This window comes from Pantherophis guttatus, chromosome 2 (assembly GCF_059756535.1).
Source record: "Pantherophis guttatus breed Tessera chromosome 2, ASM5975653v1, whole genome shotgun sequence".
NCBI classification, from domain to species: Eukaryota; Metazoa; Chordata; class Lepidosauria; order Squamata; family Colubridae; genus Pantherophis; species Pantherophis guttatus.
Genome location: NC_142064.1, coordinates 119,359,480 through 119,371,864, shown reverse-complemented (window position 1 = coordinate 119,371,864; position 12,385 = coordinate 119,359,480). Strand labels below are relative to the sequence as shown.

At 40.6% G+C, this 12,385-nt stretch overlaps 1 protein-coding gene across 6 annotated transcripts in view; it reads right to left on the bottom strand.

Annotated features, from left to right (window-relative positions):
- SRPK3 (SRSF protein kinase 3) overlaps positions 1-12,385 on the bottom strand; it is a 42,504-nt gene that overhangs the window by 23,578 nt on the left and 6,541 nt on the right. For 3 of the 6 annotated variants that reach the window (XM_087888632.1, XM_034434158.3, XM_034434161.2), the window contains 5 exons: positions 10,766-10,853; positions 9,141-9,228; positions 8,016-8,122; positions 6,426-6,591; positions 3,665-3,690 (listed from right to left, as the gene is read on the bottom strand). In XM_087888632.1, coding sequence (XP_087744758.1) covers positions 3,665-3,690; positions 6,426-6,591; positions 8,016-8,122; positions 9,141-9,228; positions 10,766-10,853 — 475 coding nt within the window. The remainder of the gene's footprint in view (positions 1-3,664; positions 3,691-6,425; positions 6,592-8,015; positions 8,123-9,140; positions 9,229-10,765; positions 10,854-12,385) is intronic. The other 3 variants (XM_034434159.3, XM_034434157.3, XM_034434160.3) reach the window with 1 other exon arrangement.

Sequence of the window (12,385 nt, the reverse complement as noted above, 5' to 3'; positions counted from 1 at the left end):
AAAATATTTGAAAGGTTACAGGCTGCCCATCTTTGGGTCTGGTCTCCAAAGTTTCAGACAAAAGGCACCTGTGGGCGTCTTTATTTATTTATACATTTTATTGGCTGCCTGTCTCACCATAAGATAACTCTGGGCGGCTAACAATCATAAAAAATATATATCTACATTAAAACATAAATAAATGCTTCTTGGATATTCTGCAGGCAAGCCAAGGATTTTACAGCAGACTTCACACAGACATGATCAACACATGGCAGATCAGGTATTGATTTTCTGCAATTCCACTTAAGGCAGAAGGGCCAGTTCATAGGACCAAATCCTATTCCATACAAAAAAAAAACCCTCCAAAGATACAAAGAACTAACATGAAAAGGAGAAAGTAAGACCACAGCCTTTTCCTGATATGCCTGTTTCCTTTGAGTAGTTTATTTCTTTTCTGAAATTGGAATTTACTGAACAGAATCCAATATAAAGTGGCCTAACCTTAACCAGGGAAAACAAGGAACTTGGCCTTCCTTCCAGGCATCAGAAGAGGGATATTCTAGGTATTTCCCCACTTCTAGTATACCCTTTGGATCCTATTCAGAGAACAAATGAACCATGGTGGTTTTCACCAGTAAATTCAAAACAGATTGTATTTCAAAATCAAGGCAGGGTAGAAAATCAACTCCAGAGTTATGCCTATACCATAGACACAAAAGCATAGGACATGGTTAAGAGATCACAACAGTTAACCTAAAATCAAACCAATGATCCCATATCTTTATGGATTCCATTATCTCCTTGGCTGTTGGGAGTTGTACATGTATGTGTTTATGTATGTTTTAGGTGTGGAAAATACACAAAGCAGGCTTCTACAGCACAGCCTTTTCTCTTTGGCACATACAAGGTGTGCCAGAGGTACAATGGTAACTCCCAACCAGTATGTCCTTCAGTAGTGTTGTCTAAATGTTATAGCACCTCATTTACGAGGCATCTAGTTCTTAAGAAACTGGATCCTAGGACAACATGGTACACAGCTTCTAATTTTTTGTTAACAGACCCAAAATGACAACCACCTCTCTGGGCTTGTACTCAGCCATGTATATTCTGTGCACTGCTCCCACTGCTTCTTCAGCCCTAGTATTCAGTCAACATCACATCAGTTAAGACGAGATGGGTGGCAAACAAGTTTAATAAATAAACAAATAAAAACATTTCTACCGTTCAAATAAGCAATCCAGGTGGAGTTCTCCCAAGTGCATAATGTCCAGGATTCCTCTTATCTATCCTTACGCGTTTTTAATATGGTTAGGTAGGTTCAAAAAGGGGCTTTTTCCCTCTCCTTTCAAGTGATACAATTTAAGCCACGCAAACACTGCTATTAAACCCAGGAATCCATCAGCTTAGGCTTTTTATCCACAGGGCCCAGTCAGAAAGAAGTGAGGAGGGCTTCGTTTTCTTTATGCAAGCTTGCCAACTGATCCTCTTCAACTAGAGATGTTAGAGGCAGAAACTGTGGATGTCTTGAATGTAAAGCAGCACCAAGTGATGCTCCCCTTCCCTCCGAGGCCTGCACCAATGTTTTCAGGTCACAAGTTGCAATAAATCAGCTATTCTGCTTGAGAAACTTGTAAAGAAACAGGCATACAGAGAAAAATATGGGGAAAGATAAATGGGAATTTACAAAAACATAACACACCTAGTGTATTATTGGCATCTCAGTAAAGAACACAAGGGCCGTGCGCATGTTACAAAATCCAGCACCTTGGGCTAGTTTAGTTATAAAGCTGTCAGTTTCTTTACCATAATTTTAAAACTGGGAGCAGGAACAAGACTGTTAATATTTCTCCTATTATGCACAAATTTAATTACCTCAGCCCCAGGTATTAATATTATTATTAATATTATTAATAATAATAATTAATAATTAATAATTTACTAACCAACTAATTCTTAGCCAGGATGTGTGAAACACCTTCTGGTTCTGATTAAGCAAATTTTAATATCCATGATAATTAATGCATTTAGAAACGATTTTGTAGTACAGTGGTCTAAAGCACCCTGTTATTAAGACTAGCTGCCTGCAATTACTGCAGGTTCGAATCTCGCCAGGCTCAAGGTTGACTCAGCCTTCCATCCTTTCTAAGGTAGGTAAACTGAGGACCCAGTTGTGGGGGCAATAAGCTGACTTTGTATAAATATACAAAAGGATGAAGGCTATTGCTTAGCGCATTGTAAGCCGCCCTGAGTCTCCGGAGAAGGGCGGCATATAAATCAAATTAAAAAAAAATGCATTTGAACCAATGCAATAACTTATCACAGAGAAGGGTGAGGCAATGCCCATAAACTTGCTGATGGTGTCATGGGGTCCACTTTTAAGGGACAGCTATCACTCCATTTAAGACAGCATTTTTTACACACAACCTTAAGAAGCAAAATCATTCAGTGCATACAAAAACCTGGTAAAACAAACTAAGAGCCAGATTTAAAGTGGAAGAAACAAACAATGCTCCATGAGCTGTAGCATCCTTGCTGCCTGTCCAATCCAGAAACACCCAACTCTGGGTGAGCACTCTATAGCCCACCAGATATTGATGAACAGCAACTTCCAGCAGTCCAAGTCAGCACATCCAACAGTGGGAAAGCTGTAGTTCAACAACATCTGGAGGTTCACAAGTTGCTCCAAGTGATGGAAAGCATTCATGGAGAAAGCCTTGGATACTTCACAAAGTGGCAACAACTCTCTTCTGGTCCCTGTGCTTCCCATTGCAAACGCTTTCACTTCCCTTTGCTATTTCTGATCCTTAACAGAACATTCCAGTCAAAATAATCTCTACTTTGAAATTACAACAAAGTTTGCAAGTCAGTGAAATGACACAATTATTATCTACAATAATAAACATATATTCAGAGGCACAAACTGAGGATTCTAATCTTAAAAACAGCCATTCTCTTTTCTCTCTCTCCTGCTTCAAGAGACCAGCCACACAACAGGAAAAGGAGAAGGCTCAACTGAGCCATGGATTTTAAGTTTAGTTGCCAGATGCAGACCAAATACAGAATTTGACCCAGGGGGAAGAATCAACCAGTAAACTCTCCAGCATGAGACAGCCTTACTGAAGTGAATGGGAATGACAGCACAAGGTTGTTGAGTCATAAGGAGGAGCTCTATACCCAAATTAGACTCATGTTTCTTGGGATATCCCTGGCCTTAAGGGGATGAGCTCTTAGCCCTCTTTGAGCATAGAGAGAAATAACTTCAGGTGTCTCCTGTTACATGGGTGATAAGAAGGAGTCTCTGTGCCACAAGACTGCAGTCACAAACCAGAGAAGACATAAACTAGCCTAGATGGCAACGGTCCAACCTAGTATATTTTCCCCCCTTTTCTTTGACTGCCAAAATTGCTAAAGCATACAACCTCTCCTGGAGCTAACAAAGACTGCAAATATCATCTCACTATATGCAAAATGTGTCCATGGTAACATTGACAGACAAATTACAGATGTAACATGAGCCTTAGATGCAACTTGCCAAACACGGAGGAGCCATCCACACAAGGGCAATGGAGATGGTGGGTATCAACAGTCCATGAGTTTCACAGAGCAAGTGAGATCCAAAGCAGGCACTCTAAAACTTCATTCCTTCCCCCCATCACAGCCCTGGACGGGGTGGGGGACTTACCAGGCTTTCCTGGGGTGCAGAGCTGACTGAGGGAAGAGGTGCACAGGTGGAGTGAGGCGAGAAAAGGGGGAGAGAGAAAGAGACAGAAATGATTCCCAGAATCAGCCAGGAAATCCAAAGCAAACAAACATCAATCAGTACAGTAATGCTGTAAAGGAGGATGAGGATGATGAGGATGTGGAAGGCCAGAGTCTCCCACACCATTAGGATCATTCCGCCCTAAAGCTAGGATTAATGTTATAAAACCAGGGAGAGGCAGAATCTGGTTCCCCCATCACTTTAGCCCTCAGTTCTATTCTTATGGCCAGGGCATTCTGAATGCAGAACTCCAGTCTGAAAATTCTAAATGGAATTTGAGCCTGGTCAATGGCAGAATCCTGGATTTGCTACCAAATCTCAACTGTACACATGTCCAATAACAGTGATTCCCTAGGAGCCATATCCAGTGTCTAGTTTTTTTTCCCTGCTGGGCTTTTTTTATAGGCTCTTAGCTTTTGATCTAAATATAGGCCAGGTTCCTAGCCCTTAGGCTTAGGGTTAGGCTTGTGTCGTGATTTCTGAAGCCAGAGCTGGAGAGGGAGGAAGGTAATAAGATTCCCAATAATTGTTAGAAAAGGATTTCATGACTCATACCTAGTGTTTTATCATTCCCAATGATGAACTGAAAGAGAACCAGATACAAAAAATAGAAAAATGGAAATCTATTTCAATTGGAGGCATAAGGTGCGGAGCTATTATTTTGCTGAAGTGGCGTTTGGAAAGGGAAGCCTGTGTTTGTCTGGGTACAAGGCTTTCATGGCCTTTGCTTTAATTTGGAGCCACACTTCTCCGTTAGTGAATTTCTCCATTTCTAAAGGCAAACAATTGTTCTGAGATTAGGAAGGAATTCACCTTAAAAAAATAAAGAAGTGTTGCTGGGATATGGCAGTGACACAGAACAGCACTGAAAGGGGAAGGAATGAAGTCTGCAAAGAGCGTGTGCACTTCATTAAAAAAACCCACAGCATTCCCATTTTCAGATTATTTGATGAATGATGAGCAAAAGCACTCATATGGCTAAATTTTAGCCTTGGTAGTACAGGGAGCCTTGGTAGTACAGGGGCTTAAGGCACCCTGTTATTAAGCTGATTAAGACCAGCTGCCTGCAATTCTGCAGGGTTCGAATCTCGCCAAAGGCTCAAGGTTGACTCAGCCTTCCATCCTTTCTAAGGTAGGTGAAATGAGGACCCAGTTGTGGGGGCAATAAGCTGACTTTGTATAAATATACAAAAGGATGAAGGCTATTGCTGAGCACATTGTAAGCCGCCCTGAGTCTTCGGAGAAGGGCGGCATATAAATCAAATAAAAAAAAAAAAAAAATTTTGGGAATACGGTTATGGAGGCTCAGAGGGGAGGGGGCAAAATGAAGCAGCCACTCCTGTCCTAGTTGTTAAGGCCTTATACTAATCTTCTGTAACCTGATATTTTCCAGAAGTGTTGGGACCAAAACCCTTAATCTGCAGACAGCCAGTTTGGCCAGTGTAAGGGTCAGATTGGGACCAAGTTCTAATTCAACCACTCAACCATTTGGTTGGCTGGTAACTAGAAGCCAGTCACTCGCTGCCTTTCTACCCATCCTACGTTGCCCATTTGTGGCAGAGGGGATAAAATGAGAGAAGGCTCTCTTGTATGCTGTCTGGAGTTCCCAGAGAAATTATGGGAAAAAACCCCATAAATAATAGTAATAACTCCTCTGGAAGGCATCCAGTTGGGAAAGGCACTCTTATACTGACTATCCCAGATCATAGACACACACACACACACACACACACACACAAAACAGATTAGAAAGAGAAGTATCCTTGAATTCTGACAGTGGCAGGGAAAACTGCTTTGCTGTATCCATGAATGGAAGAAAGACAGATAGTCTTAACTTTTCTTCTTCTTCCTCCATTTTAGTGTCTTCCTTCATGTTGATTAAACCAGCCTACCGCTTGCTAATGGGGAAGCCTGTTCTCCTAATGAGTTGAAGCCTTCTGATTATTACCTGGAATCCCCAAGGCCAAATCACTCTCTTCGACAGGTGCCAAATGGGCTTTTGGTTTGCCAAGGAAATGACCAAGCATATGAAAAAACAATGGCAATCTAGGGGATCCACTTTAAAAAGTTCAACTTGCTCACTTTCATTACCAATCTTACTTTATTAAACAGATTTTCTTTTTTGTTTTACTCTTGTGCACTTAAGCTCCATCATGGATTCTTTGGGATGAAGTTGCAGTTTTCTAGTTATCACTGTATTGGAGTGATTTATCTGCTGAAAAAAAACTCTACATTGGCGACAGGAAGGGCATCCAGCCAGTAAACACTCACTTCCATTCAGCTGCCCAGATGATGACTATATTGGAGTCATTTGGTTTCAGTTCCTGCCCTTTTCAATTTCTATTCCATTCATATATGGATACATAAATATGGTCCCTATGGCTTGGGCCTTTCTGGAATTTTTTTAAATCAATCAATCAACCAATTTTTATTACGGTCAGAGACCAGCAAAGCTTGTGCCTTTCATTGCCACTGCCTAGTACTTTTGGATCCAATGAATGTTGAACACTTTGGCATTTAAGAATGTTGCTGTTGCTCCCTTAATTATGTTTGCATCAATCTAATGAAGGTCTTCATTTGCTAGAGGCAAATTCACTCAGCTTCTATCGTGCCCCTTTAGCATTCTTGGGAGAAAGGACACCATCATCAACCCTCTTGCTTACAAACAGGATGGTATACTTACCTGCAGAACCAGAGGGAGGAGGACCTCCAGTCTGCTGCCAGAGAGTAGCTTCAGCTGCCAGCCGTCGTATGTAACTCTCGTCTACACACAGCAGGATGTTCTCCGGCTTGATGTCTGTATGGATTATTTTGCACTTTGTGTGGAGGTAATCAAGGCCCTGCAGCACCTGAAAAAGGAAGCAATTGTGCCAAGGATAAGAACCAGGGGTGGGTTCTAAATTTTTTTACTACCGGTTCTGTAGGCATGCCTTATTTTATGGGCGTGGCTTGATGGGGGTAATGTAACTGGGTGGGCGTGCCCCCCCTTTTTTACTTTTAAAAGCAGAAAAAAATGCTTTTAGGAGCCTCTGATGATCAGGCAACTCAGCTGGGATCGCCAGAGGCTTTTAAAGGCATTTTTTTTCCTACAACCTCTTCAGCCAAAGAGGTTGCAGAAAAAAAATGCTTTCAGAAGCCTCTGACGATCCCAGCTGAGCCACGTGATCATCAGAGGCTTTTTTTTTTTTTTTTTTTTAACTTTTAAAAGCATTTTTTCGGCCGAAGAAGTTGTAGAAAAAAATGCTTTTAAAAGTTAAAAAAAAAAGTCTCTGATGAGGTGGATGGGGTAAGTGAGCGGCGACCAGGCCGAGGACTGGTTCGGGGGCGTGGCCAGCCAATGTTATTACCGGTTCTCTGAACTACTACAAATTTTTACTACCAGTTCTTGTGAACCGGTGCGAACCAGGAGCAACCCACCACTGATAAGAACCTCTTTGTGAATCAGGTCAAGAGGCTGCAAGGCCCTGGAGTCTTGATCTTATTAACAACTATAGCAGTGCAGGTAGTTCTCGACTTACAACCACAATTTAGCCCCAAATTTATGTTACTAAGTGAGATATTTGTTTAGTGAGTTTTGCCCCATTTTACAACTTTTCCTGCCAGTTAGCAATAGCAATAGGATTTAGACTTATATACCGCTTCACAGTGCTTTATAGCCCTCTCTAAGCAGTTTACAGAGTCAGCATATTGCCCCTAACAATCTGGGTCCTCATTTTACCCACCTCGGAAGGATGGAAGGCTGAGTCAACCTTGAGCCTGGTGAGATTCAATCTGCCAAACTGCTGGCAGCTGGTGATCAGCAGAAGTAGCCTGCAGTACTGCACTCTAAGCTCTGCGCCACGGTGGCTCTTAAGTTCTTAAGTGAATCACTGCAGTTGTTAAGTCAGTAACCCAGTGGTTAAGTGAATCTGGCTTCCTCATTGATTTTGCTGGTCAGAAGGATGCAAAAGCGGATTGCATGACTCCAGGATACTGCAACCATCACAAATATGAATCCATTACCAAGCATTCAAATTTTGATGTGACTATGGGGGTCACTGCAATGGTTGTAAGTGTGAAAAATGGTCATAAATCATTTTTTCCAGTGCCATTGTAATTTTGAAAGATCACTAAACTAACTGTTGTAAGTCGAGGACTACCTGTATTCAAGTCCCAGAAAAACAGGTGTTCAAATTAAGCCCATCTGCTTGGCATAATAAAACGGTCATGAATGACCCTGACTGTAAAAACACTCCCCACCCCCAAATTTGTTTGCAAAGAAATCCACCTTTACCTGGCATAAGATGCTCTTGACACAAGGTATGGGAAGCCCTTGGTAGTTGGATTTGATAATCCACTTCAACAGCTGGTGCCCTAAAACCTCAAGGACCATACAAACATCTGGGCAAAAACCAAGTCAAGGAGATAAAACAGGCATCAGAATGAGGGATCTGGTTGTTTAAAAAAGCACCAGTAAATAGATCCCTCCTTTCTTTACGGTACATACGAAGAACTTATAAAACCACCTAACTCAGATATAGAGCAAAGACAGAAAGAAAGCTGGTGTAAAACAGAATCTGCAGGCATCCAGCTGTGGTCTCCCAGATAACACAAAAACCAAGCAATTTTTGAGAAAATTAAACTCTCCTGGAATCTTCTTTCAAAAGTAACATTTGGCAGAACAGCCTTTTTGGGGAAAACTTATTGGCCATTTGTTCCTTTCTAGATTTGATTTTATTATAAGGAGTGGATGAATCCAGGATCAGTAGAAAGTTATTTTTATCTACATAGCAAATATTTGTTGCGGACAATTAGGAGTCTTCTTGGTCATTATTAGATAAAGAAAACATGTGTGGGTGTGCATTTGTTTATTAAGAGGCCAAGCAGGAAGCTGGTGATAGAATGGAAAAGCACAAAGCACAGCAACCCAGAAATATTTCCCCAAAGCCCACGGATTAACAGACTTCTTTGAAACTGCATTGCCCCAATAAACAAAACGTGGATGTGCTAACTAAACAAAAGTACAATTGCTCTACTAGAGGGACCTAAAATTACTACAGCCCAGCAACATTTCTTGTATTCACCTACCATTTAAAAGGGACTGCAGCCATTTATGCTTACCACAAAGACCTGATGCAGCTAAAAAGCTCAGTCCTTTGTTATTTCACTCTAGGGAATGGGAGGTAGGCAAAAAGATTGATTGCTTTCCCAGACGATTTTATATATATAAGGTTAGCTGTCACTCAGCATACCAATTTTTATGTACAAGACAAGAACAATTTCTGTTTCTCCTGCAGACATTTTCACCAAAACTGTAACAGAAACTGGTTTTACAGCCAAAGCTCAGGCACTTTGGAGGAAAAAAGTAGAACCAACTTTTTGAGCAGAAATGGTTTGTGGACCTTTTAAGGAAGGATACGGACACCATTGATCCCTGAGATCTTGAAATCATCAATCAGCTGGACAATATTCTCCCGTTTTAGATCATTAGGATCAGAATCTCGCACCTGGAGGAAGGGAGAGGTACCAGGTAAAAATGGATAAGCATTCTAGATATGGATCAGTAACTAGAAACTTCTATGCCCAAACAACCCTCTCCATAAGGATAGCTCATAGTTCTGGGGAAACAAAAGCCAAGTAGCTACATTGACACAGAAAGGTAAACCAGAATTTTCTTCTAGATCCAAGTGTTCCCATGGTTCTCCTTGCCAGTGGGCACATCTAACAAACCTAGGTGACAAATTCAGCCTGAATTTGTAGTAATGGCTAAAATATCCTTAAAGGTGACTCCTGATACTTCAAGAAATGTTTCTTGGAAACATTGGAGATTTGTGTTTTAACCTTCCGGTTACATGATGGTCTCCCATCTGGTATTAATCCATTTCAATGCTGCTTAGCTGTTTTAGAATCTATTTTGTAGATTGGCATTGAAATAGACCTGTGGGACAAAAAGACGTTTGGGTCATAGAAGAAGTAGTCTTCAATTTATGACCATTTGTTTAGCATTTGTTCGAAGTTACAAAGACACTGAGAAAAGTGACTTATGATTGGTTCTGTCAGGCTCAAGCCCAGAGGCAACACAATGAGATCCAATCCAATCCTTTATTGTAGGTAAAATAAAGGATTGGATTGGATTGAATCTCATACAGTAGCTTAAAAATAATTATACTGTATTTTTCGCACTATAAGACGCACCAGACCATAAGACACACATTAGCTTTAGAGGAGGAAAACAAGGGGAAAAAAAATCTGCCTCTGCCTCCCAGCATCCATCTGGTATTCATCTGGCTAGCGTCCTTGCAGCAAACAGCAAACAGTCCAGTCAGCTTCAGCACATTATCGCAGCCCCAGCATGTGGCTCATCAGGGCTCTGTTCCATTGCATCCACTACCAGTCAACTAAGCTGAGCTGCTGCCACCGGCACACAACACTGGAGCCTTCGCTGCTGATCAGCTGATTGGAGGTTCGACTGGCCTCCCGGAATACCGCTGATCAGCTGTTCTAGGCAGCAGGAATTGCCAGATTGCCACCAGCGGCAATGGCGTTGGGGATTGCTGGCAGCGGCAATCCCCGCCGCCTAGAACAGCTGATCGGTGGTATTTCGGGAGGCCGATCCAATCGCCGGTCGGCAGTGAAGGCTCCAGCGTTCCCCAGCGGTGGCGAACAGTGGCAGTGGTGACAGGCGGCAATGGAGTGACAGGTAGCCACCCACCCACCCTCGGTAATATTTGCTCTATAAGACGCACAGACATTTCCACCCACTTTTTTGGGTGGGTGGGGGGAAAGTGTGTCTTATAGTGCGAAAAGTGTATCCAAAATATTATAACTGTTGACTTATAATTATATACTTTGTTTCTTTTTTCTGTTTTACTTCTTTTCAAATATGCATTTTTTTTCTTTGAGAATGCATGGATTTTTATCATAATTTTCTTTGTAATTCCTGGATTTTGCTACTTCATGTTTTAAGGCCTAAGTATGTTAACTATTCCTTCATGAGGAATAGTTCACTCAGAATTGGAGCGGTCAGAGAAGCATCAAACTTACACATTTCAGTAGCTTGATTTCATCCACAGCCGTTTCTGTATAATGTACAGCACTTTTCACCACTTTGAGGGCCACAAAGCGCTTCCGCCTGGAGTGATGGGAGGAGAGAACGACAGGGTTAGTTAATCCTGGCTTCCTTCATTTCACAACATTATCTCCTTGAAAGTCTCAGCATTACCTTCAAAACTGATGTAAGAAAACAAAGCTAGGGTTATACATTTTTTAAAAATGGAGTTCATAGGAAGCATAACAAAGGGATTTCAGAGATTTCAAAGGTGCTTTTTTTTCTTTAAAAAGAAACTGGGTTGTTTTTTCCTTCAGAAGGAAGAAGAAAACATTTTGCTCCTCTTCTTCTCCTTCTCCTTCCTCCTCCTCTTCTAAAAGAAGCTGTCTTTTGAAGAAAAAAGCACCTTTGAGACAACTATGACCTGGATGACTGAGAATCTGTGCAGACAAAGCCTTAGGGATTCATTCATTCAACAATTATAAGATTGTCTCTAGTGATCCTGGGCAGCGTACAAGGGCTAAAACATCAGCAACAATAGTTTAATTAGGCAAAAATGGAGTACTTCTTTGACTAAATGCACTTGGACTATCTTTGTCTCCATCCTCCAGGACATCCTTTGAATTTAGCAAGCATTTTGCATTTCAATCAGAAGGTGATCAGAAAATGAACCATTTCCCCATATTTGGTATTCTTAAAATTTTGCCTCAGACTAGGAGGCATTGGCTCTTTGGCGAGTAATCAAGGATAGCAATTCTGTAATTACACCCTGATGTCCGTTTTCCAATTATATCTATCCCTCAAGAATGTCTGCTGTCTCCACTTTTTTTCATTTTAGTTCTTGAGGCACAGATATATGATGAGAGAATTATGGAAGTTAAGATTTTAAAAAGAATTATAAATTAAGGGTATTTGTGGATGACTTGGTGTTTATTTTAGATGATCCACTTGAAGGACTAGAAACATTAATGGGAAAATTAAAGGACCTTGGTATATTAGCCAGTTTTAAAATTAATAAATTGAGTTTTAAGCTTAATAAAGAAAAAGATGTTAATAAAAATATAAAATTAGAAGATCAAATAAAAGTGATGGAGAAAATTGGTTTTAAAACTGAGAAAAAAATAAAATACTTCAGAATTACTATGACAAATTGTATGTTATTTCAAAATAACAATTCAAAATAACATAAAATAATTATGTTAAGACATAGGATGAAATTAAGGTCATTTTAAGATGGGAGAAATTAGAAATGTCAGAGTTAAGGAGACTCTCTTGTAACAATGTTTTGCCAAGAATGTTGTTTTTGTTTTAGACAATACCTGTTTTCCAACTGATGATGCGTTTATACAATGACAAAATATATATCTAAATATACATGGTAATGGGGGAAAACAAGTTAAATATAAAGTGCTATAAAATGCAAAGGAAGAGGAGGACTGCATTTACCGGATTTGAAATTGTATTTTGCTGCTTGTTGTTTGATCTTGATGAAAGAATGGATGTCGCTGAGAAACATGAGACTTTTAAGAGTCAGAAGGTGACAACCTGAACTTTGAACAGCATGGATATATATGATATAAAAAAGTTAATGTGGATTTTAAAACTCACTTTATCAG